A 27,573-nucleotide genomic window follows, 5' to 3' on the forward strand; every position below is an offset into this window, starting at 1 on the left:
GCCTGAAGTCAATGGGGTTGGTCTGTCCAATGTCGGCAGAAATTGTTGCTGATTGCGGACTTGATGTTGGTGAAAATCTCTTGCATTTTGTTTTCAAACCTTCTAGCCCCCATTGAACCTTCTTCAGCCCCACCAGCCTCTTTTATCTACCCTCTAACTCCATCTACCTGCCCCACTATTCAACAAGATCAGGATCGATCTACCCCAAGCCTCAACCCATCTCAACATTGCTGTCAACTCTCTGATATTTCAAAAATCTGTTGACCGCTTCTTTAGATATTTCTAGAACTTTCATTGTTAACCGCTTGAGCCTGAAGACCCTTAATGTCTCTGCCTTTCTCTAACACTCTCTTTTCTTTTTAAAAACACGCCTTAAACCAACCTTTTACTCATTCAGCTTGATATCCAGTTTTGTTTGACAATGTCGAGAATTTTGAGTGGTTTTTTTTTGCTAATGCAGGTTAGGTGAATTGCCCATAGTGTTCAGGAATATGTAGGTTAGGGGCAAACTTGGAGGAAGGGATAGGAGAATCGGTCTGGGTGGGTTACTGTTCGGAGGGTCAAAGGGCCTGTATCCACACTTTAGGAATTCTATGATAGTTTGCGGCTGCTTTGTAATTTGTGAGCTCTCGGTGGGGATGGAGGGAAGGTGAAAAGGAATAATGAAAAGGGGTGGACTGAGAGAAAGTAAGTGAGTAAACGAAAGCGAGGGAGGGTAGGGCAAGAGAATTTTCTTGAAAAATTGAGAGGATGTGAAACTTGTGAACAAGCTGCCATTTTGGATAGCAGTGGGGAAGGAGGTCATGGGTGGAGGGAATAGGCCAAGCTTGGCACGGTGCCTTGTGGAGTTGCTGAGGCCAGAGATGAGTTTGGAAAAGCTGGTGCTGCCCACGTCTGTTCCTTTTGTCGCTGTAGTGCAATGCTGTTTGGCTACAAGTGAAAATGTACTCTGCCAAGTTTACTTTTAGCTTTTATTTTTGTTCCACCCTCTAATCTCTCAACCACCAACATGTTTTCCAGGGCTGTGAGGAATCTCGTCATAAAGTGACCTTTGAGATGTGGTGGGTGTGTGGTTGGCGTGTGAGCAGTTTGTTTTTTTTTGTGTTGCACACTAGCTCATGTGACTGAAGCCTTGCAGCTAGGCCTTGGATCTATATGACCAAACATTTTTGATACGAGGTCGTCGGGGAAAGTGTTTAGATTCAGCCATCAGGAGTTGACAGACAGTAAGTTAGCTCCCAGCTGACATATTGTGGAATCTGTTCCCTCTTACCTGCTGTACCCCACGACAAGAAAAAGCCTAGGCCCAGGAGCCTGTCTCTACGAACAGGGAGCAGAGCTAATTGATCTACCCACAGAGAAGTCAGCTCGAGGGAGGGAGGCTTTCTGTAGGAGTGGCAGTGTTCAGGCCTGTGTTTTCTAAGTCTGAGTAATCCAGTGATCACACACCAACATCAGGGAGCAGGACAGTAATCAGCCCAGAATTCCAGAGTCTGTGTAATTAAAGATCTATGGACCAAGACCGTGTTCTCCTGAAAATGAGGGTTGTCCGCTCACCCATAAATTATCACTAAGTGCCTCTCTTAAAACACTGGCCTGTTGTTTTGGATTAGTTGAAGAATTTCGATTGCAATTGTTGGATGGTCATGGGGCTGGAGGACTTAGACTGGGAAGCAGGTCTTCCCTCTTTGTTTAGCTGCTGTGTCCTTCTGGAGGTTGGGAGGATGAGAGAGAGAGAGGTCAGAGTGCTCAGCGTTCCTTGTATTTGAGAATGACGCCAGTCAGGTTGTAGGATTCTAACCCGTGTCACTGAGCAGCACTCCCTGACCCACAAACCTTTGGGCAGTTCATCTGTGAGGTAATGGGGCCCAGAGAGTAGGATCTGTCCAGTATCCTTCTGTGCTCCCCCACTCACCATGAAGACATTGCAACTCTCAATGTGTTGCAGCCCTCTATCGACAAGTTGGTGCCGTTTTGAACGATTAGAAATTAGCAGTAGGCCACTCGGCCCTTGGAATCTGCCTCCCCGTTTAGTGTGATCATGGCTGATCATTCAATTCAGTCCCCTGTTCCCAGTTCTCCCCATTTCCGTTAATTTCTTTAGTCTTGAAAACAGGTAATCCTTGGCCTTCGTAGCAAGAGAATTCGACATACCATTTGCCTCCTTCACGGCCTGCTGCACCTGCATGCTTACCTTCAGCGATTGGTGTAATAGAATACTCAGGTCTCATTGCACCTCTTTATTTCTCAATTTTATTACCATCCAGATGATAATCTGCTTTCCTGTTCTTGCGACAAAAGTGGATAATCTCACATTTATCCACATTGTACTGCATTTGCCCACCGACAGAGCCTGTTCAAATCACACTGAAACATCTCTGCAACTCCTTCACATCTCACCCTCCCTCCCAGTTCAGTGTTGTCTGCAAACTGATTAGTTCCCTCATTGAAATCATTGATATATATTGTGAATAACTGGGGTCTAAGCACTGATCAGCACTGTGTTAGGCTGCCACTCAGGGATCCCTGTGACAGGTCCTGCGGCCGGCCGCCACGCGGGGATCCCTGCGGCCGGCCGCCACTCAGTAAAAGACCTGATCGGTAGCAAATAAAAGCCAAAAGAACTGTGGATGCTGTAAATCTGAAACAAAATCAGGTGTTGCTGGAAAAGCTCAGCAGATCTGGCAACATCAGTGAAGAGAAATCAAAGTTAATGTTTCAGGTCCGGTGGCCCTTCATCAGGATTGATGGTAGCTAGGAAAATGTTGGTTTATATGCAGATGATGGATATAGAGCCCAAAGAGAGAGAACAGTTGGACAGACAAAGGAATTAATAACCATCTGGTGAGGAGAGTGACGAGCTGTTAATGGAGACTGTTAGTGGCTGACAATAGGTAGTGTGTAATAGCAGACTGTGATAACAAGGCCTGGTGTGTATGGTAGGGGGGGTGGGGTGGGACATAGCAAAGTTCAGGCCCTAAAATTGTTGAACTCAGTATTGAGTCCGGAGGGCTGCAGGGTCCCCAAGTGGAAAATGAGGTCTTGTTCTTTCAGTTTGCGCTGAGATTCACTGGAACACTACAGCAAGCCTGAGACAGTGATGTTGACGAGGGAACAGGGTGGTATGCTGAAGTGGCAGGCAATTGGGAGCTCAGGGTCTTTTTTTTTTTTTGCAGGCAGACTGTGGATGTTCTGTGAATCAGTCACCCAGTCCACGCTTCGTTTCCCCAGTGTAGAGGAGACCACATTGTGAGCAGCAAATGTAGTCGACTTGATTGTGAGAAGTGCAGATAAAGCACTGCCTCACCTGAAAAGGTATGTTTGAGCCCTTAGATACTGCAGAGGGAGGAGGTAAATGGGCAGTTGTTACACCCTCAGCGTTTGCAGGAGAAGGTACCATGGGTATGTGGGGAGGGTTGTGGGAGTGAAGGAAGAAGGTGGACAAGGGAGGACAGGAGGTGTGTCTGGTGGTGGTATCTCGCTGGAGATAGTGGAAATGGCGACTGATGACCTTCTGGATGTGCACTATTGTGGGAGGAAAGAGAGGAGGTGAGGGCAGAAGTGTGGGAAGTGGGTTGGACCCGGTTGATGGTCCTTTCAACAATGGTGCTGGGCAATTCTCGGTTGAGGAAGAAGGTGGTCATTTCAGAGGCTCCCTTGACGAAGTTGGCCTCCCTGGAACATGTATGACGGAGATGGAGGAATTGGGACAATAGAATAGACTCTTTACAGGAAGCAGGGTTTTAGAACAGGTAGTCCGGTAGCTGAGAGTTGGTGGGTTTTTCGTGGATATTAGTGTCTGCCATGTAACACAACACCCTGTTCCCTGGCCAACATCTGTCTCAGGCTTACTGCAGTGCTCCAGCGAAGCTAGTCGCAAGCTGGAAGAACAACACTGTATTTTCCTCTTGGGGACCCTGCAGCCCTCTAGACTCAGCATTGAGTTTAATAAGTTTAGGACCTGAATTCTCCTATGTCTTAGCCCCCAAACCTATGCACCAGGCCTTGTGTATAGTTTGCCATAACACACTACCTGTTAGCCACTATCCATCTCCATTAACAGCTATTCACCCTCCTAGCCAAATCGTTGTCAATTGCTTTGTCTGTCCAACTCGTCTTTTCCCTCTTTAGGCTCTCCGTCTATCATTTACTCCTTAACCCCTCCCCCTATATAAACCAACATTTTCCAAACTATCATTCATTCTGAGGAAAGGTTATCGAATCGAAGGGTTATCGAGATTTCTCTTCACAGACCTGCTGAGCTTTTCTAGCAACTTCTGTTTTTGTTTCCAATTGGTAGCAAGCTCCTCCTAGTCATTAGTATCATTGCTGCCAGGAAGTGCTTTTGAGTGACTCTGCAATATCTTCCCTTGGAACTTTTACAAAAGCTGGGGCTATTGGGGGAATGGCCTTCGGATACAGTACTCGGTCTGGAGTTGAGTTGAGTCATCCATTCCTTGTTCTGCCAGATTGATGGATTATCCCAGATTCATGGATATTTGGAGTGTAGGGTGTTCTGTCCTTATTGACAGAACGCTCCTGGAGATTGTTTGATGACTCTGGGACATCCCAAAATGTTTCACAAGGACCTGGCATAAGTGCAGGAGCAGAACGTACAGATCATGGAACCTGCTCCACCATTCAATGCCATCATAGTTAATCTTGGGTTTCAGCTCAACTTCCTTTACACCTCCCCACAATTCTCTGAGACACCAAAACTCACTCTGTGGGCTTAATTGCATTTAACACCAGAGATTTCTTTACCCTCTGGATGACTGGATTCCTCCTCATTCCCAGAAATGTCAACCTCTTTCATCTCATGTTTTGTTTTAAAATTCTAAATAAAGGGTATCATAGTGTCATACAGCACAGAAACAGGCCCTTCGGCCCAATTAGTCTGTGCCGAACAGACTTCCTGAACTGAACTAGTCCCATTTGCCTACGTTTGGCCCATGTCTCTCTGGACCTTTTCCTGTGCATGTACCTGTCCAAATGTCTTTTAAATGTATTTTACCTGCGTTTACCACTTTCTCTGGCAGCTGTTTCATATACGCACCATCCTCTGTGTGAAAACGTTGTCCCTTAGGTTCCTTTTAAATCTTGTCCCTCTCACCTTAAACTTCTGGTTTTGCACTCCCCTATCTGGGGAAAAGACCTTGTCTATGTCTTTCATGATTTCATTAACTCTATAAGGTCACTTCTCAGTCTGTTTTGCTCCAGGGAAGAAAGACGTCCCAGCCTTTCGATGTATGTCAAATCACCACCACCCCCTCTGACTGCCATTCCTGATGAAGGGCTTATGTCCTAAACTTTGATTCTTCTGCTCCTCGGATGCTGCCTGACCTATTGTGCTTTTCCCGTACCATACACTCGACTCCGATCTTCAACATCTGCAGTCCTCACTTTCTCCTTACCAGAATGTTGCCTGGTATGGGGAATTTTAGCTATGAAGAAAGGTCGGATAGACTGGGTTTGTTTTCACTGGCATGCAGGAGGTTGCAGGGTGACCTTATAGATGTTTATAAGGTAGTGAATGACATGGATAGAGTGGAAAGTATGCAGCCTTTTCCCAGGGTGAAGGAGTCAATAGGGTACACAGGTTCAAGATGCAGGGTTGGGAGGAGTTTAAAAGAGATGTGTGAGGCAAGTTTTTCACACAAAGGGTGGTGAGTGCCTGGAACATGCTGCCAGAGGAGGTGGTGAAAACAGACACAATAGAGCATTCAAGAAGCACCTGAATAAATACATGAATAGGAAGGGAATGGAGGGATACAGATCCTGTAAGTGCAGGCAGTTTTAGTATGGAAGGGCAGAATGTGTTGGCAGGTTTGGAGGGCCTGTTCTTTGTTCTATCACTATTTATTTCCCCGAGTTCCCTAGCTTCTATGTCTTTCTCCACAGGAAAGACTGATGGGGGGACAGGTGTCACTGGAATATATTTGTTTCAGATCCTTGCCCCTTGAACTGAGTGGTTCTCTAGCCCATTTCAGAAGGCACTTAAGAACCAATCACATTGCTGAGGGTCTGGAGTCACATGTAGGCCAGACCAAGTAAGAATGACACATTTCCGCTCAAAGGACATGAATGAACCATTTATATCAGTCATAGTCACCATCATTGAGATTAAATGAATTTTCAATTTAATGAAATTAATTTAACTTACAATAGTGGAGTTTGGACATGTGATCCCAAGTTATTAACCTGGGCCTCTGGATTACCACTGTGCCACCCTATTTTCCTTCATTCACAAAGGCTCAATTTTCTATGATATCCCCCGTGCTTCACAAACCTGACACATTGGAGTGAGAGTCCCTCTGCCTTCCTTGCCCAGGAGTATTCTGGGTAATGGTAGCTTATCAGGGCACCAGCGGTAGCTCCAGTCTCTCTCAAAATTGAAGGTTTTGGGCTCAAATTCCAACCCAGGCTGGACTGGAATTCAGAATCCTGGCTAACGCTCCAATGCAAGAGTGCTGCACAGTCTGCGATTTTATCTCTGATAATCCCACAGTCCTGTCCAGTGGGCCTAAATCTCCCAGCACCGTTTTATAGGGGAGTCAGGGGTTCCCGTCTGTGTCCTGGTTGCTAATTATCCCCCAACTGATCAGCTTTGCTCTCGTGTCCTTGTTATTTTTGGAATCTTGCTGTGTTAGGAGAGCTGCCTTTTAAGAACAAGAAAAGGTTGGAATGATTAAAAATGGCAATCCTCTAGGGCTTGTATGTACATCCAGAAAGTGTTCAGAATAAGTTGGATGAACAGGCAGCGTAAATAAATGTGTTCCTATTATAGAAACATAGTTATGAGGAAATCAGAACTGGAGTCTTAACATTTAGGGCTATTTGACCTTTTGGAGAGATAGGCGGGATGGAAAAGGTAGTACTGTTAGTAAGCTTTGATTTGAGTTGTATTGTCAAGTGTACCTAGGTACAGTGAAAAGTTTTGTTTTGTTTGCGATACAGACAGATCACACCACACAAAATGCATTAGTGTAATAGAACAGAACCAGGGATACAATGCTACAGCTCCAGAGAAGGCATACAAAGAGCAAGATTAACATTAAATTTAAAATTTGAGGGATCCATTCAGAAGTCTAATAACGGCAGGGGAGAAGCTGTTCTTGCGTCTGTTTGTTCAAGTGTTTAAGCTTTTGTACCTACTGCCCAATAAGAGTTTGGAAGAGATTATAACTGGGGTGGGAGGGATCTTTGATGTTGGTTGCCTTCCCAAGGCAGGGGGAGGTGTAAATGGAGTCAGTGGATGGAAGGTTGGCTTGCGTGATGATCTGGGCTGTGTTTACTGCAGTTTCTTATGGTCCTGAACAGAGCTGTTGCAGAACCAAGACGTGACACATCCAGATGGCAGACGGTGACAACTGGTGTCCCGCAAGGCTGAATGTTGGGACCACAGCTTTTCACTTTATACATTAATAATCTAGACGAAGGAACTGAGGGCGTTCTGGCTGGGTTTGCAGACAATACAAAGATAGGTAAAGGGATAGGTAGTATTGAGGAGGCAGGGAGGTTGCAGAAAGATTTGTGCTGGAAAAGCACAGCATCTGAGGAGCAGAAAAATTGACGTTTTGGGCAAAAGCCCTTCATCAGGAATGAAGGCTGAATGGGGTGGAGAGATAAATGGGATTGGGGTGGGGGTGGGGCTGGGGAGAAGGTAGCCAAGAGTACAATAGGTGGATGGAGGTGGGGATGAAGTGATAGGTCAGAGAGGAGGGTGGAGCGGATAGGTGGGAAGGAAGATTGGCAGGTAGGACAGGTCATGAGGATGATGCTGAGCTGGAAGGTTGGAACTGGGGTAAGGTTGGGGGAGGAGAATTGAGGAAACTGGTGAAATCCACATTGATGCCCTGGGGTTGAACTGTTCCGAGGCGGAAGATGAGGCATTCTTCCTCCAGGGGTCAGGTGGGGGGGGAGTGGTGGTGGAGGAGGACCAGGACCTGCATGTCCTTGGCAGAGTGTGAGGGGAGTTGAAATGTTGGGCCATGGGCTGGTGGGATTGATTGGTGCGGGTGTCCCAGAGATGTTCCCTAAAGCGCTCAAAATGTCGATTTTCCTGCTCCTCGGATGCTGCCTGACCTGCTATGCTTTTCCAGCACCACTCTAATCTAGACTCTGAGCTCCAGCATCTGCAGTCCTCACTTTTGCCTTGCAGAAAGATTTGGACAGATTAGGTCAGAAGCCTGAAGTGCAAAGAGACTGGGAGTTCTCGTCCAGCATTCTCTCAAGGTAAACTTGCAAGTTGAGACAGTAGTTAGGAAGGCAAATGCAATGATCGCATTTATTTTGAGAGGATTTGAATATAAAAGCAGGGATGTACTTCTGACACTTTATAAGACTGTAGTCAGACCACGTTTGGAGTATTGGATGCAGTTTCGGGCCCCATTTCTCAGGAAGGATGTATTGGTCATGGAGCATGTTCAGAGGAGATTCACTGGAATGGTCCCAGGAATGAAGGGCTTAACATATGAGGAATATTTGGGTTTATGCTCAATGGCATTTAGAAGGATGGGGGGAGGATCTAATTGAAACACAATATACTGAATGGCCTGGACAGAGTAGATGTTGGGAAGATGTCTCCATTGGTAGGAGAGTCTAGGACCCGAGGGTATAGCCTTGTAGTAAAGGGAATACCTTCTAGAACAGAAATAAAGAGAAATTTCTTCAGTCAGAGAGGTGAATCTATGGAATTCATTGCCACAGAAGGCAGGTAATTGAGTGTATTTAAGATGGAGGAGAAAGTGAGGTCTGCAGATGCTGGAGATCAGAGCTGAAAATGTGTTGCTGGAAAAGCGCAGCAGGTCAGGCAGCATCCAGGGAACAGGAGAATCGACGTTTTGGGCATAAGCCCTTCTTCAGGAATGAGGAACGTTTGTCCAGCGGGCTAACATAAAAGGTAGGGAGGAGGGACTTGGGGGAGGGGCATCGGAAATGTGATAGGTGGAAAGAGGTCAAGGTGAGGGTGATAGGTCAGACTGGGGTGGGGGCGGAGAGGTCGGGAAGAAGATTGCAGGTTAGGAAGGCGGTGCTGAATTCGATGGATTTGACTGAGACAAGGTGGAGGGAGGGGAAATGAGGAAACTGGTGAAATCCGAGTTCATCCCTTGTGGTTGGAGGGTTCCTAGGCGGAAGATGTGGCGCTCTTCCTCCAACCGTCGTTTTGTTGTGATCTGGCGATGATGGAGATGTATTTAAGATGGAGATAGATAGGTTCTTGAGTACCAAGGCTTACGGGGAGAAAGTTGGAGAATGGAGCTGAGAAACATATCAGCCATGTTGGAGCAGACTCGATCGGCTGAATTTCTGCTCCTATGTCTTATGGTTTTATAACTTATGTAGAATCCTTTTGGGTGGAGGCAAAAAAACAGCAAGGGGGGAAAAAAAGACATTTGTAGAAATGGAGTATAGACTCTTAGACAGTAGCCACTCTGTAGGAAATCAACGAACAGAGCATGTTTAAAAAAAAAAATAATTATGGGTGACTTTAACCTTTTTGATTGGGCCAAATAAGTTGGAAAGGGTAGCTATGACAACTAAATCATGGAGTGCGTTAGGGATGGCAGCCTAGGGTAAAATGTCATAGTGCTAACCAGGGAGTAGGCCATCTTGGATCTGGTAATGGGTAATGAGGCAGGCTTAATAAATGACCTCCGAATAAAAGGTCTCCTCGGAAGTAGTGATCATAACATGATAGAATTCAATATTCAGTTTGAGTTGGGGAAACTAGGGTCAAAAACAACTGTGCTTAGCTTAAAGGGAATTATAATGAAATGAGATAGAGTTAACTAAAGTGGACTGGGCAGGTAGATTAGTAGGAATGACAGTAAGCAAGTAGTAGCAGGTATTTAAGGAGGCAATTCGTGACTCTCAGCAAGAATATATCCCAGTAAGGACAAAGGATTCTAAGAGAGGGTTAAACTAACTACTCCTAACCAAGGAAGTTAATTAGAGTATAAAGTTGGGGGGGAAACCTATAAGGAGGCAAATGTTAGTGATGGCCCCAAAAGCTGATAAATCCAGAATCCAGCAAAAGGAGGAATGAAAATAAACTGCAGAGGCATACTGGTGAGGAATACAGAAACTGTCAACAAGAGCTTCTTTAAATATCTAAAAAAGAAGAGATGTTCAAAGTGAACATGGGTCACTTTGAAAATAATTTTGGGAATGATGGTTATGGAGAACAAGGAAATGGCAGAGGAGTTAAATAGATATTTTGCATCAGTCTTTCACAAGTGAACACTCCATCAATACTAAAGAATACGGGGGAGGAACTAAATACCATCATCACTACCACCATCATCATCATTTAAAAGATTTTTGAGGGTGGGATGTCATGTTGAGATTGTACAGGATGTTGGTGAGGCCCCTTCGCGAATAGTGTGTCCAGTTCTGGTTGCCCTGTTGTAGGAAACACATTATTAAACTGGAGAGAGGTCAGAAGAGATTTACCAGGACTTCGCGGGAATGGAGGTTTTGAGTTATGGGGAGAGGCTGGATAGGCTGGGAACTTTCTCACTGGAGCATAGGGGATTGAGGGGTGACCTTTTATAGAGGTTTATAAACCCATGAGAGGTATAGATAAGGTGAATGACACGTGTCTTTTCCCTAGGGTGGGTGATTTCAAGACAAGGGAGCATAGTTTTAAGGTGAGAGGAGAAAGATTTTACTAAAAAAGACAAGGGGCAACTTTTCTTTACACAGTGGTTTGTGTGTGGAATTAACTTCCAGAGGGAGATGTGGATTTGGGTGCAAGTTACAAAGTTTAAAAGACGTTTAGAAAAGTACATTAATAGGAAATGTTTGGAGGGATATAGGTCAAGCGCAGGCAGGTGGGACTAGTTTAGTTTGCAATTATGGTTGGTTGGACCGAAGGGTCTGTTTCCATGCTGTATGACTCCATCGCTGCCAAACCCACAGCCATGTAAGATCTGCTCCTACTATCTCCCTCCCTCTACCCCATAAATCCCCAATTTCCATGACCGGCATGTCATCAGCATTGTGGCTCGTGAGCTGTGGGGTTCCCTTCCCTAAAACCACTTTGTTTTCTTGTTTTTATTTTAAGGTACTCCCTAAAACCTGCCTCTGACCAGGTTTTTGATTACGTGTCTTAATACCTTGTCTTAATTCTGTTTGGTAATGGGCACTGTGCAGTGCATTAGGATGTTTTACTACATAGAACATAGAACATAGAAAAATACAGCGCAGTACAGGCCCTTTGGCCTAGACGTTGTGCCGATCCAAGCCCACCTAACCTACACTAGCCCACTATCTTCCATATGCCTATCCAATGCCCGTTTAAATGCCCATAAAGAGGGAGAGTCCACCACTGCTACTGGCAGGGCATTCCATGAACTCACAACTCGCTGAGTAAAGAATCTACCCCTAACATCTGTCCTATACCTACCCCCCCCTTAATTTAAAGCTATGCCCCCTCATAACAGCTGACTCCATACGTGGAAAAAGGTTCTCATGGTCAACCCTATCTAAACCCCTAATCATCTTGTACACCTCTATCAAGTCACCCCTAAACCTTCTTTTCTCCAATGAAAACAGCCCCAAGTGCCTCAGCCTTTCCTCATACGATCTTCCTACCATACCAGGCAACATCCTGGTAAACCTCCTCTGCACCCGTTCCAGTGCCTCCACATCCTTCCTATAGTATGGCGACCAAAACTGCACACAATACTCCAGATGCGGCCGCACCAGTGTCTTATACAACTGCAACATGACCTCAGGACTCTGGAACTCAATTCCTCTACCAATAAAAGCCAGTATGCCATATGCCTTCTTCACAGCACTATTTACCTGGCTGGCAACTTTCAGAGATCTGTGTACCAAGATCCCTCTGCTCATCCACACTACCAAGTATCATAATTTCCCTGCCCCCAGCTATAACTCTTGCCCTGCAGTGCACACTTATCCCTCTCCATCATTAGATTAAAAGTCACCGAATTGTGGTCACTGTCCCCAAAGTGCTCACCTACCTCCAATTCTAACACCTGGCCTGGTTCGTTACCCAGAACCAAATCCAGTATGGCCTCACCTCTTGTTGGCCTGTCTACATATTGTGTCAGGAAACCCTCCTGCACACATTGGACAAACACCGACCCATCTAACGAACTCGAGCTATAGCTTTCCAGTCAATATCTGGAAAGTTAAAGCCCCCTATAACAATCACCCTATTACTTTCACTCTTCTCCTGAATCATCCTCGCAATCCTTTCTTCTACGTCTCTAGGACTATTAGGAGGCCTGTAGAAAACTCCTAACAGGGTGACCTCACCTTTCCTATTCCTAACCTCAGCCCAAACTACCTCAGATGGCGAGTCTTCATCCATCGTCCTTTCCACCACTGTAATACTATCTTTGACAAGCAATGCCACACCTCCCCCTCTTTTACCCCCACCTCTGACCCTACTAAAACATTTAAACCCTGGAACCTGCAACAGCCAATCCTGTCCCTGTTCTACCCATGTCTCCGTAATAGCCACAACATCGAAGTCCCAGGTACCAACCCACGCTGCAAGTTCACCTACCTTATTTCGTATACTTCTTGCATTGAAGTATACACAATTCAAGCCACTTTCCTGTTTACAGGCACCCTCCTTTGAGATTGATGCCATGTTCCTAACCTCCCTACACTCCAGGTCCTGCACCCAAAAGCTACAGTCTCGGTTCCCATGCCCCTGCAGAGTTAGTTTAAACCCCCCCCCCCCCCCCCCCCCCCCCCCCCCACCAAGAGCACTAGCAAACCTCCCCCCAAGGATACTGGTGCCCCTCAGGTTCAGGTGTAGACCATCCTGTTTATAGAGGTCCCACCTTCCCCAGAAAGAACCCCAGTTATCCAGATACCGGAATCCCTCCCTCCTGCACCATCCCTCCCTCCTGCATTGTTCTCTCTCCCTATTCCTCGACTCTCTATCACGTGGCACCGGTAACAAACCAGAGACAACAACTCTGTTTGTTCTAACTCGGAGCTTCCAACCTAGCTCCCCGAAAGCCTGCCTAACATCCTCAGCCCTCTTCCTACCTATTTCGTTGGTGCCAATGTGGACCACGACTTCAGGCTGCTCCCCCTCCCCCTTAAGGACCCGGAAAACACGATCAGAGACGTCACATACCCTTGCACCTGGGAGGCAACATACCAAACGTGAGTCTCTCTCGCCCCCACAAAACCCCCTATCTGTGCCCCGAACTATCGAGTCCCCAATAACTATTGCTCTGCTCTTCTCCACCCTCTTCTCCATCCATACATGATGGATGCTATATAAATGCTAGTTGTCAGTAATTCTAGTCTGAGGAAGGTTTCTGTCTGGTAGATGTAATAGTGACGATCACTGGTGTGTGGAATTGAGGCAGGTTGATAGTTCAAACTAGACATTTCAAAACACTTTTTCCTTTTCATAGGATGTGGCTGTCACCGGGTAAGGCCAGCATTTGTTACCCTTGCCTATTTGCTGTTGAACTGAATGCCATGTTAAGGTTATGTCAGAGGGCAATTAAGAGTCCATTATATTGCTGTGGGTCTGGAGTCACATGCAATCCAGACCAGGTAAGAATGGCAGTTTCCTTCCCTAAACGGCATTAGTTAACCAGTTGGTTTTTTTCCCAACAATTAGCAGTGGGTTCTTGGTCATCATTTGGACTTTTAGTTCCAAGAATATCTTAAATATCTTAATTTCAGATTTTTATTGAATTCAAATTCCATCATCTGCCGTGGTGGGATTCGAACCCAGATCCTCAGACAATTACCTGGATCTCTGGATTAACAGTCCAGTAATTAATACCACAAGGCCATTATCTCCTCCTATCTACTCTGTTAAATCCCCGAGGAAACTTTTATGCTGATATAAGGTTACCTCTCGGTCTAGAAAACTTCGAGGAGAAAGTGAGGTCTGCAGATGCTGGAGATCAAAGTTGAAACTTTATTGCTGGAACAGCACAGCAGGTCAGGCAGCATCCAGGGAACAGGAGATTCGACGTTTCGGGCACAGGCCCTTCTTCAGGAATGAGAAGAAGGTCTTCAATACTCTAAGTACAGGTTCAAATTACTCAACTCCATAACAAACATTGACAATGATTTCCAGGTTTACTCACAGAATCATAGGATTCTTACAATCCAGAAAAAGACCTTTTTGGCCTGTTGTGTCTGTGCTGGTCTGTATGCATCTATTTCATCCTAATTCAATTTTCTGGCATTAGTATGCCTTGAAGTTCCGAGGGCTTATCAAAGTACTTCTGAAATGTCTTGGTGGTTTCTGCCTCTACAGTCCTGACAGGCAGTGAGTTCCAGATACCCCCAGAAGGGAAAAAGTTTTCCCTCATCATCTCCAAACCGCCTGGTTTATTGCCATCTCGCCTTAAGGTGAGAAGTTTCTCTTCCTTGGCCAACACCATCAGCACAAAAACCGCCCTTTCCCAGCCACTGTCAGTTCTGAAGAAGGGTCACTGACCCGAAACGTTAACTCTGCTTTCTCCCTCTCCACGGAGGGTGCCAGACCTGCTGAGTTTCTCCAGCACCTCCTGTTGCCGGTTCTGATTTCCAGCATCTGCAATTCTGTTTGACTTTAGGATACCTTTACGGGGAGATTGGTCAGGATTAGCAATGTTTCGGCGAACAGGGGTTGGGGAATTAGTTTAGTTGCGAGCTATTGAAGAATGTAATTTCCCATTGTTTGGGGTTGATGAGCTGTGCATGTCATGTCTCTATAGACCACAGGCCTAAATGGGGAATGAGAGAAGTCCAAGTCTCCATTTACTGCTCATTTGATGATGTTACCTCGTGACCTGAGGGGAGGACTGTTGGAATGAATTGCACTGAATTTTTAAAAATTCATTCATGGGATGAGAGTAGCGCTGGCTGGGCCAGCATTCATTGTCCCATTTCTAATTGCTCAGAGGGCAGTTAAGATTCAAACACATTGCTGAGGGTTTGGAGTCACATGTGGGCCAGACCAGGTAAGAATGGCAGTTTAAGTGAACCACATGGGTTTTTCCAATAATTGACTCATAGTTATCATTAGACTCTTATTTCCAGATTTAACGGAGTTTAAATTACGCCATCTGCCACGGCAGGATTTGAACTCAGGTCCCCAGAACAATACCTGGGTCTCTGGCTTGATGGCCTAATGGTATTATCACTAGACTATCACCCTGAATAGCTTCTGATTTGATTTAATGTTGACACACAGAGTCATAGAGATGTGCAAGCACAGAAACAGACCCTTAAGTCAAACTTGGCCCTACCAACCAGATACCCTAAATAAATGTAGTCCGATTTGCCAGCATTTGGTCTATATTCCTCTACACCCTTCCAATTAATGTACCCATCCAGATGCCTTTTAAATGTTGTAATTGTATCAGCCTCCACCACTTCCTCTGGTAGCTCATTCCATAGACACACCACCCTTTGTGTGAAAAGTCCCTTTCACATCTTCTCCCCCCTTAAAACTATGCCCTCTAGTGTTGGACTCCCCTACTCTGGGGCAAGACCTTGACTACTCACTGTGTCCATGCCCCTCATGATTTTATAAACCTCTATAAGGTCACCCCTCAGCCTCTAACGCTCCAGAGGAACGTCGCCCCAGCCTACTCAGCCTCTCCCTCCAGCTCAAATCCTCCAACACTGGCAACATCCTTATAAATGAACCCTTTCAAGTTTCGCAACATCTTTCCTAAAGCAGGGAGACCAGAGTTGAACTTTGGTTATTTTGCACTGTCCATATGCAGAGAGGACATTTTCCCTGGCATTGCTCACCGCTCCTGGGTTGCCCCTTCACCCCATGCTGATGACCTTTCTTGACGAGTGGAAATCTGGGATCTGAGGGAAAGGGTCAGGACCATATCTGACTCATACCATGAGGGCTGGGAGGAGTTGATGCTGAGCTATCTGCGGAGGTGGAAAGCGTCAGCTGTCCCCATACAACCGGTTAATTGTTGTCTCATGCTGGCCTGTGCTGGGACGACCATTATTGACAAAATATATGAATGACCTTAGATGAGGGAAGTGAATGTACTGAAGTCAAGTTTGTGGATGATATAAAACTGGGTGGGAAGGCCGGTGGTGAGGCTGACACAAAATGTCTACAGAGGGATATAGATGCAGAGCTGGGCTGAGGAGTGGCAGATGGAGTTCAACCCTGCCAAGTGTGAGGTTGTCCATTTTGGAAGAACAAATAAGAATGCGGAATACAGGGTTAATGGTAGGGTTCTTAGTCAGGTGGAGGAACAGAGGGATCTTGGGGTCTATGTACATAGATCTTTGAAGGTTGCCACTCAGGTGGATAGAGTTTGTAAGAAGGCCTATGGAGTATTATCGTTCATTAGCAGAGGGATTGAATTCAAGAGTCGTGAAGTGATGTTGCAGCTGTACAGGACTTTGGTTAGGCCACAGTTGGAGTACTGTGTGCAGTTCTGGTCGCCTCACTTTAGGAAAGATGTGGAAGCTTTGGAGAGGATGCAGAGAAGATTTACCAGGATGTTGCCTGGAATGGAGAGGAAGTCATACGAGGATCGGTTGAGAGTTCTCGGCCTTTTCTCGTTGGAACGGCGAAGGATGAGGGGTGACTTGATAGAGGTTTATAAGATGATCAGAGGAATAGATAGAGTAGACAGTCAGAAACTTTTTCCCCGGGTACAACAGAGTGTTACAAGGGGACATAAATTTAAGGTGAAGGGTGGAAGGTATAGGGGAGATGTCAGGGGTGGGTTCTTTACCCAGAGAGTGGTGGGGGCATGGAATGCGCTGCCCGTGGGATGGTAGAGTCGGAATCATTGGCGACCTTTAAGCGGCATTTGGATAGGTACATGGATGGGTGCTTAATCTAGGTTAGAAGTTCGGCACAACATCGTGGGCCGAAGGGCCTGTTCTGTGCTGTATTGTTCTATGTTCTATGTTCTATGAGTTAAGTAAGCGGCAAGTGAATTGTCATGTGGGAAAAGGTTTTGCACTTTGGCAGGAAGAATAAAAGAGCTGAATGTTATTTAAATTTGGAAAGACTGTTATACAGAAGAAATGAGCAGTTCTCAGATAAATTACAAACAAACTAGCTTCCAAAATCAGCAAGTAATAAGGGGAGGGAATGTATTGTTGGTCTTTAATTCGAAGGGAATGGTGGATCAAGAGTGGGGAGGTTTTGCTAAAACTGTACCAGGCACAAATCAGACCCATTTGGAATGCTGTGAACAGTTTTGGGTCCCTTCATCTAAGGAGAAAGAAACTGGCATCCGAGGCAGTCCAGAGAAGGTTCGGTGGCACAGTGGTTAGCACTGCTGCTGCACAGCGCCAGAGACCTGGGTTCAATTCCCGCCTCAGGCGACTGACTGTGTGGAGTTTGCACGTTCTCCCCGTGTCTGCGTGGGTTTCCTCCGGGTGCTCTGGTTTCCTCCCACCATCCAAAGATGTGCAGGGTCAGGTGAATTGGCCATGCTAAATTGCCTGTAGTGTAAGGTAAGGGGTAAATGTAGGGGTATGGGTGGGTTTCGCTTCGGCGGGTCGGTGTGGACTTGTTGGGCCGAAGGGCCTGTTTCCACACTGTAATCTAATCTAAATCTAATCTAATCTAAATTTGGCTGATACCAAGTATGGAGGGATAGGCTTCTGAGAGGTTGAGTAGATTGGGCATGTACCAATCAGAGTTCTGAAAAATGAGAGACCACCTTATTGAAACATACAAGATTCTTAGATAATTTGACTTTGTCAATGCGGAAAAATAATTTCCCTTTGCAGAAGGGACCACGATCTTGGAGTAAGGGATCGGACATTTACGAGAGATGTGGAGTAGTGGATCCCCTTACTACAAAGTGCCATGTACGTCATTCAGTATATTCCGGCCTGAGGTAAACAGATCTTTAATCAGGGAGGGAATCAAGAATTACGGAGAAAAGGCAGGAAAGTGGAGTTGAGGATTATTAGATCAGCCATGATCACATTGAATTCGTGGAGAAGACTTGATGGGCTGAATGGCCGCCTTCTGCTCTATATCATATGTCCTTATGGACCCATGGCGAGAGGGTTGTGGATGGGGAGGTAGAGACTCCACCTCTGTCACTGTTGAGAAAGGGAATTTGTCAGGAGGCATAGGGGTACTGTCACAGCCAGGAACCCAGAACCCGAGGATTATGTACTGGAGAAATGGGTTCAAATCCCACCCCAGGAGATGATTAAACATCTGGGAAATAACAGGCCCAATGTTGACCACTGCTGGGGAAAAAAAAACATCTGGTTAACTAATTCCCTTTAGGGATTCGTGTGTCTGTGTCTGCGTCAGTGTGAAAGAGTTTGAATGTGAGAGACTTAATTGGAAAACCTCCATAAATAAACATGTTTCAAACTGCATTGACCTGTACAGACAGCGTCGGTTGCTCATGTTTGAGCACAGAATATATTACTCGGCATAAAGAGACTGTCTCCCAGGCTGTCTAACTGATACAATCTGCGTCTCACTCAGAATGTGGTGATCGATATGAAACCTCTGCTCGGTTTGTATGTCCGAGTGAGTAATCCCTCTCTGTCTGATTGGTATTAGCTGTCCCTCCCTCCCTCCTTTCCCTGTGTTTTGACCCTGCCTCCAGCCTTGACCCTTGTGTTTCTTTTTCGGCTTCTCCATCTCTGCCTGCGACTTGTGGCAGTGGGTTCCCCTCCTGGCCGTGGCCTGTTACATCTGGTATGAAAGGGTACATTGAACTCCATTCATTTGACACAGCCACACAGTCATACGTGGTTGCGCCACTCTTCCTACAAACTCCCCAGAACCCCAAGGTAACTTCCTGTGCAACTGGAAAAGATACAAAACCTGCCAGTACACCATCCCCATCACTTTCATCCAGGGCCCCAAACAGTCCTTCCAGGTGAGACAGAGGTTCACCTGCCTCTCCTCCAACCTAGTTTACTGCATCAGGTGCTCCTGATGTGGTCTTCTCTACATCGGGGAGACCAAACATAAACTTAGGGAGCGGTTTGCCGAACCTCTCAGCTTAACCCGCAGGGGCTGACCGGACCTCCCAGTCACTGCCTATTTTAATTCCCCTTCCCAGTCCCTTTTCGACACGACCATCCTTGGTCTCCTCCATTGTCATAACGAACCAAACCACAAATTGGAGGAACAACATCTCATCTTCCACCTGGAAAGCCTACAGCCCGGAGGACTCAACGTTGAGTTCCCTAGTTTCAAATAACCTCTATTCCCAACCCCTGACTCCCTTCCCAGCCCCTCCCTCTCCCAACCACCTACCGGATTCATTCCTCATTGACCGACCAGGTCGTACCCTCTACCTGTCTTCACCTAACCCCACTTTATCACCCTGCCCCCACCTCCCCCTACACCCACACCCAGTCCTGAAGAGTGGTTGCATCTGAAAAGTCGACTTCTCTACCTCCTGATGCTGTCTGGCTTGCAATATTCTTCCAGCCACCAGCCTGTCAACACAGTCATACAGCACGAAACAGACCCTTCAGTTCAATTCGTCCAGGCCAACCAGATATCCTAAATTAATCTAGTCCCATTTGCCAGCATTTGGCCCATATCCTCCTAAACCCTTCCTTTTCATATACCTGTCCAGGTGCCTTTCAAATGTTGTAATTGTACCAGCCTCCTCTGGCAGCTCATTCCATACACACGTCACTCTATGCATGAAAAGGTCATTTTAAAAATTTTTCTCCTCTCACCTTAAACCTATGACCTCTAGTTTTGGACTCCCCTATCCTGGAGAAAACACCTCCTGTGTTCACCCTATCCATGCCCCTCATGATTTTATAAACCTCTACAAGGCCATCTCTCAGCTTCCGAAACTCCGGGGGGGGAAAAAGCCCCAGCTTAAACCCTCCGATCCCAGTAACATCCTTGTAAATCTTTTCTGCACTCAATTCTTCTTTCTTGTTTCTCTCTCTCTGTCTCTGGAAGCTGCGTCCATATGCATCAGCCTGTCTCACTATCTTTCACATTCCTTGCCTGTGTCTCTTTCCCACTCCCACTCCCTGGCTCAAGCTTTCACAGTTTTGCTTCTCCTGAACTTCAACACTGCACTAGGTGTGATTTTGATTTGGTCAAGTTTTTGGAGTGTGGTTTGCCCCCGTGACCCTCTGTCTGAGAGGCGAGTGCACCACCCATTGACCCACGGTTAACGATCTTAAAGGGTGGTGGAGTGCTAGTGTCTGTGCCTCTGAACTGGAAGATCTGAGTTTAAACCCAAGATTAGAGTGGTGCTGGAAAAGCACAGCAGGTCAGGCAGCATCCGAGGAGCAGGAAAAGTGATGTTTCGGGCAAAGGCCCTTCATTATTCCTGACAATACTCCTGCTTCTCGGATGCTGCCTGATTTGCTGTGCTTTTTCAGCACCACTCTAATCTCCAGCATCTGCTGTACCCACTTCTGCCTGCCTGAGTTTAAACCCAGCCAGTTCCAATGTGCTTTGCAACATTGTGGAGAAGGACATGGAAGATAGAGACTGTAGGGAAATAGATGGTGATTAGATTAGATTCCCTACAGTATGGAAACAGGCTGTTCGGCCTAACAAATCCACACCGACCCTCTGAAGAGTAACCCACCCAGACCCATTCCCCTACCCAATATTTCCCTCTGATTAATGTACCTAACACTACGGGCAATTTAGCATGGCCAATTCACCTGAACTGTGCATCTTTGGATTGTGGGAGGAAACTGGAGCATCCGGAGGAAACCCGCGCAGACACTGGGAGAAGGGCAACTGTGGATTTTGCACAAAGGCGGGAAGCAAGCCTCATCCCTGGCGGTGCTAACCACTGAGTCACCGTGCCGCCCCGTGACATCTTGAAAAATGTCCATATTATAGAGGAGGAAGTGTGGATGTCTTGAAATGCATAATCCCCAGGACCTGATCAGGTGTACCCGAGAACTCTGTGGGAAGCAAGGCAAGTGATTGCTGGGCCTCTTGCTGAGATATTTGTATTATCGATAGTCACAGGTGAGGTGCCTGAAGACTGGAGTTTGGCTAACGTGGTGCCACTATTTAAGGAAGGTGGTAAAGACAAGCCAGGGAACTATAGACCAGTGAGCCTGACGTCGGTGGTGAGCAAGTTGTTGGAGGGAATCCTGAGGGACAGAATGTACATGTATTTGGAAAGGCAAGGACTGATTAGGGATAGTCAACATGGCTTTGTGCGTGGGAAATCATGTCCCACGAAATTGATTTTGTTTTTTGAAGAAATAACAAAGAGGATTGATGAGGGCAGAGCAGTAGACGTGATCTATGTGGGCTTCAGTAAGGCGTTTGACAAGGTTCCCCATGGGGGATTGGTTAGCAAGATTCGATCTCATGGAATACAGGGAGAACTAGCCATTTGGATGCAGAAGTGGCTCAAAGGTAGAAGACAGAGGGTGGTGGTGGTGGAGGGTTGTTTTTTAGACTGGAGGCCTGTGACCAGTGGAGTGCCACAAGGATTGGTGCTGGGTCCATTACTTATCGTCATTTATATAAATGATTTGGATATGAGCATAAGAGTTAGTAAGTTTGGAGATGACATCAAAATTGGAGGTGCAGTGGACAGTGAAAAAGGTTACCTCAGATTACAACGGAATCTTGACCAGATGGGCCAATGGGCTGAGGAGTGGCAGATGAAGTTTAGTTTTGATAAATGTGAGGTGCTGCATTTTGGAAAAACAAATCTTAGTAGGACTTGTACACTTAATGGTAATGTCCTAGGGAGTGTTACTGAACAAAGAGACCTTGGAGTGCAGGTTCATAGCTCCTTGAAAGTAGAATCGCAGGAAGATATGATAGTGAAGAAGGTGTTTGGTATGCTTTTCTTTATTGGTTAGGGTATTGAGTACAGGAGTTGGGAGGTCATGTTGCAGCTGTGCACGACATTGCACACTGTTGGAATATTGCATGCAATTCTGGTCTCCTTCCTATCGGAAGGATGTCTTGATACTTGAAAGGGTTCAGAAAAGATGTACAAGGATGTTGCCAGGGTTGGAGGATTTGAGCTGTAGGGAGAGGTTAAATAGGTTGTGGCTATTTTCCCTGGCTGAGGGGTGACCTTATAGAGGTTTATAAAATCATGAAGGGCATGGATAAGATAAAGAGACAAAGTTGTTCCCCTGGTGTGGGGAGTCCAGAATTAGCATAGATTTAGGGTGAGAGGGGAAAGATATAAAAGAGACCTAAAGGGCAACTTTTTCACACAGGGTGGTGCCTGTAAGGAATGAGTTGCCAGAGGAAGTGGAGGCTGGATCAATAGCAACATTTAAAAGGCATCTGGATAGGTATATGAATAGGAAGGGTTTGGAGGGATATGGGCCGGGTGCTGGCAGGTGTGACTGGATTAGGTTAGCATATCTGGTTGGCATGGGTGAGTTGGACTGAAGGATCTATTCTCGTGCTGTATATATCTATGACTCAATGTGCTAACAGGTTGGTTGAAAATAGTTTGCTTTTGAAAGCCAGGTTGTACTGCTGTCTGTGCTGGAAATGGTTGTTTTGAAAACTGGATCCTAGCAGCTTCTCCAGGAATGACAGTCCGTTAGACACCCAACAGGTGCAGGCAGGCTGTAACTGAGGAAAGAGAAGGAGATTCCTAGTAAAACTGCAATAGTGCCTCGCCCGGACAAGCCAAAACTAACTACATGGCTCAGAATTTACACACTCTAAATATTTCTTGGAATTAGGGTGAAGGGAGGAGTCCAATTGTTTAATTGGAAGATAAACATCCTCTTGGGCATTGTAGATTCTGGATTGACTTTGAGAATTAATCCAATGACAGGGCGGTAGTGGAGGGGGGGGGCATTCTGCCTTTAATTATGGAGAAAATCGCGGGATTTGGTCATTGCTGGCAAACCTGCCTTTCAATTATCCCCTTGGCTCCTGAACTGTGGGGTTTCTTTAGCCATTGCTGTGGGTGGTGAAAGGTCACTTTCATTCCTGTGGGGCTGGAGTCACATGTATGCCGGAGCGGGTAAAGGTGGCAGGTTGTGGGTGAGGGCTCAGGATGGGTGTCAGGATGAGGGTCAAGGATGGATATAGGGTGGGGACAGGCTTGAGAGGGGAATTGGGAGTGGGCGTGGTGGTGTTTGTGTGCGAACTAGCTACATTCATGCTAGTGGTGTCCTGGCCTTTGTGCCTGCAGTGTCTCTGACCTGTGCCATGCTGCCCTGATCCTGTGCCCCTGTGCCTGTGGTATCTCTGACCTTGTGCCCACAGTGTTGCTGACCTGTGCCTTGCTGTCTCTGACTCTCTGCTCCTTGTTGTAGGTGCGTTTGTGATCTGTTGGACCCCAGGCCTGGTGGTGTTGCTGCTCGATGGGGTGGATTGCCGGAGCTGTGACATCCTGAAGGTGGAGAAATACTTCCTGTTACTGGCTGAGCTGAACTCCCTGATTAACCCACTGATCTACTCATACCGTGATGAAGAGATGCTGCACACCTTCCGTCGGATCCTCTGTTGGCCGTGTAATCGCAGTGGTACCTTCCAGGACCCCATCAAATCTCACATTCTCATGCAGCAGATGCTGACCTCCAACCAACGGGCCTCAACCTCCCAGGAACACTCCACCTTGTAAACATGGTGCCTGAGCAAACCCAGGGCATCCCTTCTCCCTGCCTCTAAATAAACCCCCAATCCCAAATACCCCTGAATATAGCCCAGGGCTTCTGTGTCGGGTTACACAGAAAGATCCCAGGTGAAGTCAAGCCCTTTCAAAGGTCAACCTTTTGTTCTGATCAGACAATCCCCACCCCCAGAGTATGGTGAGGGGGGTAATTGGTTGTGGGGGTTGCCAAGTCATTGTCTTCTCTCCCAGAGGCTCAGGGAATTCCTAGAGTGGGACCCTCCATCTGAAATGACTTGCTGATCGAGGAGGAGGGGTCTGGGGCGTTTTACTGCAGGCCGCAAGATGCCCTGTCGGGCATTTACTAACCACCTCTTTTCAGTATATCCACTCCCACTCCTTCCTGTCCCCAGGAAGAATCCATCCAGGAAATACCCTAGTGCCTGGCTCTGGGAGGGAGGGAAGAAAGGGGCGCTCTAACATTTCCCATTGGAATTCCGGGATCAAGCGGCAGTCCCAATGTCTGCAACAATCCCACGTCTATGGGGACTGACCTTGGCTGATCTTCTGAATGGGACAAGAGCTTAGGAAGCGAGCCTCGACAGGATTGCATTTGATTCCTTGTTTCTGGAGCTACAGGATAAGGGGGAGGGAGGGGAACGTGGTGTACCTTTTCCAGTCTTGATCTTGTTTTTGAAGAAGAAATTGACCTGCTTGCAAGAACAGTATTCTCATGATCACATTTTGTTCCCAGTCTGTTGTGTGGAACCACTCGGGCAAAACACCCACCTAACTGTGGCTGCGTTTTTGAGACTGGAACTGAGAAAGACGTTTTGTTTGTAAATGCCTTAACCACATTTCATGATGTCTTGCCAATTTCTGCTGAGAGTGCTGTAAGACACAGGGAGGGGTTGGTATGGGGAAAAGGTGGGTGACAAGAGTTTGAGATTTGTGGCTCTCTCCGCTGCCTGCTCTCTGGGCTGTGGCTTACCCAAGGTTGTCACAGGAGGTGATAGGGGCCTCATGCAGTTCACAGGAGTGTCACAGTAAATCACCTGAGGCCGACTCTAACCCCTCCCAGACTAGTCCTGAGGGGAGGGGGTGGTCCCTGGGATACTTTACTTTGAAAAATTGCCCTCATTTTCCAAGCTGGGGTTGGGGCAGCTGGACCATCTATACCCACACTGTGAGCTATCCAAAGCCCATAGGCCTGGAAGGTAATCTCCTGTTGGTTGGGAGTCTTGGGTTTCTGGAGCGGGTCATAGTTGAATTAGGGCCTCCCATGGATGGATAGCTTCCTGATGCTTGACCATGTTTGAGCTCAGGATGGGCCTGCCTGACTGAAAATGTACGATACAAACACACGCATGCACCACATACACACACGTGTGCTCTCTCTCTCTTGCTTTCCCCCTGCATGTGCTCTCTCATGTACTGTGTAAGTATGTGTTTCTAATTCTGTCTTTCTCACTCACTCACCCTTGCACTCTCTCAAACAATCTGTGTAATGTTCTGTCTGTCTCTTTGAGTCTGCATTCTTTCTCTTGTGCTCTGTCTCTCTTTTTCTCTCTGCCTGTCGATTTTTCTTTCTGCGCCTTTTTTTCCTTGTGCTCTCTGTCCCTCTCTTTCTCTGCCCCCATCTCTCTCACATTCTGTTTCACGTACTCCCATGCGCCATCTGCTTCTTGCTCTCACTAATCCACCCTGAAGCCAATAATCCTTTGTATTTCACTGAGAGATTGTCAGTTGTTCAAACATGTTCCATTTTAACTGTTGCACTGACTTCCAGCATCAGTTAATCACCTGGGCTACCCAGCGCAGCCCTCCTGCCTCAGGCGGGGGGGAGAATATGCTCTCATCCTCCTGTGGGTGTGGTGACTGTGAAGAAATTATTCTTGGGGCTCTGTTGCGTGGGGGGAACCTGTGAAACTGGCATCTGCCCCCAAAGGGAAACAATGCAGTGTTTTGAGGGGCTGCCCCCCAGCTGCCTCAACAGGGACTCTTGGGTGATGAGATCCTGCGTCTGTGTGTGTGTGTGTGTGTATATATGTACACTGCCTGCAGTTGAGGTTCCCAGCCAGCCCTAGGGTGAGGAAAAGCATCCTTCCCTCCCTCAAGGAGGCTCACCTCTTATTGAAATGATGTTGGGGGGTTGGCCCTCTGGATGGGGGTCTAGATGTTCTCTGTCTTACCAGCAGCCAGGAACAGGTCTCTGGGCACGGTCTGATTCCTGCCAGAGGCTCGGGCTAGAGTCTCCTTTTATTTAGTCTGTTTCCCTCTCTCTGTCTTACTTTTCATCCCTCTCCCTCTCTCTCTTCATAACCTACGTTCCCCAACTTGCCACACCCATCTGCCACCCCTTGAAACAGCCCATGTCCTCAGACACCAGGGCCATTCCCTGTCAATGCCCTTCCTTGTCAGCTTTCAACATTCCCCTTTCATGACTCTCAGTCTCTATCTTAATGAGCCTCAGTTGCTCAGTGTGGATGAGGTTGGGCTCTGTGTGTGTCTCTCTCTCTCTCTCTCTCTCTCTCACACACACACACTCACCCTCTCTCTCTCACACAAGCACACACACACACTCCCTCTTTGGGATTCTCCTTCTCCTGGAACTGAACCTGGAGCTGAACAGGTTTAGACAAAAGCAGTTCTGCCCTTAAGTGGTGCTGCTGTCGCTCTCGCACTCTCTCTGTCTGTCTGTCTGTCTCTCTCTCTCTGTCTCTGTCTGTCCCGGTTCCCAACAGTGTCTACCCTCGGATAACAGTCCCTGCTCAGCGAACAGTGGTGTATTCTCATATCTTTTGTACTGAGTTGTATAGTTGCTTCTGTAAAGTTGGAACTTTTAATTATTGACAGTGTTTTTATGAAAGAATAAAATGATCGCAAAAACTTTTTGCTAAACGTTGGTTCAGTGCGCATAAAGTCCAGTCCATCCTCAAACTTTGAATCTCTGTCAGATCATAGAATAAAAAGTGTGGATGCAGGCCATTCAGCCTATCAATACTGACCATGTGAAAAGCATCCCACCCAGACCCACACCCCTCTGATTTCAATGGCTAACCCACCTAGCTTGCACATCCCAGGATACTATCAGCAATTTAGCATAGCAAATCCACTCTAATTTACACATCTTTGGACTGTAGGAGGAAACCCACGCAGGCAAGGGCGAATGTGCAAATTCCACACAGACAGTCACCTGAGGCTGGAATCAAATCCAGGTCCCTGTGAAGCAGTGGTGTTAACCACTCTGCCACCCAAATACCTCCTATAACAACTACCCAGGGGTTACCGGGACTGTATGGAAATGGATTCTGTACTTGTTTTTTAAACAGTCTTGGACTGTTCACCTTGTACAATAATGCCGTGCCCAGTGGAAACTCATGGCCTTGGGATGGTTGGGGTAAAACTGTTTTGGAGGTAAAAACAATGACTGCAGGTGCTGGAAACCAGATTCTGGATCAGTGGTGCTGAAAGAGCACAGCAGTTCAGGCAGCATCCAAGGACAGGCAAAATCGACGTTTCGGGCAAAAGCCCTTCATCAGGAATAAAGGCAGAGAGCCTGAAGTGTGGAGAGATAAGCTAGAGGAGGGTGGGGGTGGGGAGAGAGTGGCATAGAGTACAATAGGTCAGTGGGGAAGGAGATGAAGGTGATAGGTCAGGGAGGAGAGGGTGGAGTGGATAGGTGGAAAAGGAGCTGGGCAGGTCGGAAGAGCTTCAGGGCTGATGAAATGACCTGGGAGTTGCAGTGAGAGAGAGACTCCCTGAGATTCTTGTAGAGAGAGGAGGAAAACTTCTTCAAGGCAGGCATCCTTGCAAGAGGATTCGCAGTAGGGTTAAAATCAAGGAGGTAAAAACAATGACTGCAGATGCTGGAAACCAGATTCTGGATCAGTGGTGCTGGAAGAGCACAGCAATTCAGGCAGCATCCGAGGACAGGCAAAATCGACGTTTCGGGCAAAAGCCCTTCATCAGGAATAAAGGCAGAGAGCCTGAAGCGTGGAGAGATAAGCTAGAGGAGGGTGGGGGTGGGAAGAGAGTGGCATAGAGT

The 27,573-nt window shown here is 46.9% G+C and overlaps 1 protein-coding gene across 2 annotated transcripts in view; it reads left to right on the forward strand.

Moving 5' to 3' along the window:
* LOC122548295 (lysophosphatidic acid receptor 1-like) overlaps positions 1 to 26,930 on the forward strand; it is an 85,327-nt gene extending 58,397 nt beyond the window's left edge. For both annotated transcript variants that reach the window (XM_087983158.1, XM_087983157.1), the window contains exon 3: positions 23,230 to 26,930. In XM_087983158.1, the coding sequence (XP_087839284.1) occupies positions 23,230 to 23,537 (308 nt within the window). In that variant the 3' untranslated portion in view covers positions 23,538 to 26,930. The remainder of the gene's footprint in view (positions 1 to 23,229) is intronic.
* The last annotated feature ends 643 nt before the right edge of the window (positions 26,931 to 27,573 follow it).

This window comes from Chiloscyllium plagiosum, unplaced genomic scaffold (genome assembly GCF_037043375.1).
Source record: "Chiloscyllium plagiosum isolate Xiang-an unplaced genomic scaffold, Cpla_swu_hap1 HiC_scaffold_45, whole genome shotgun sequence".
Taxonomy (NCBI): domain Eukaryota; kingdom Metazoa; phylum Chordata; class Chondrichthyes; order Orectolobiformes; family Hemiscylliidae; genus Chiloscyllium; species Chiloscyllium plagiosum.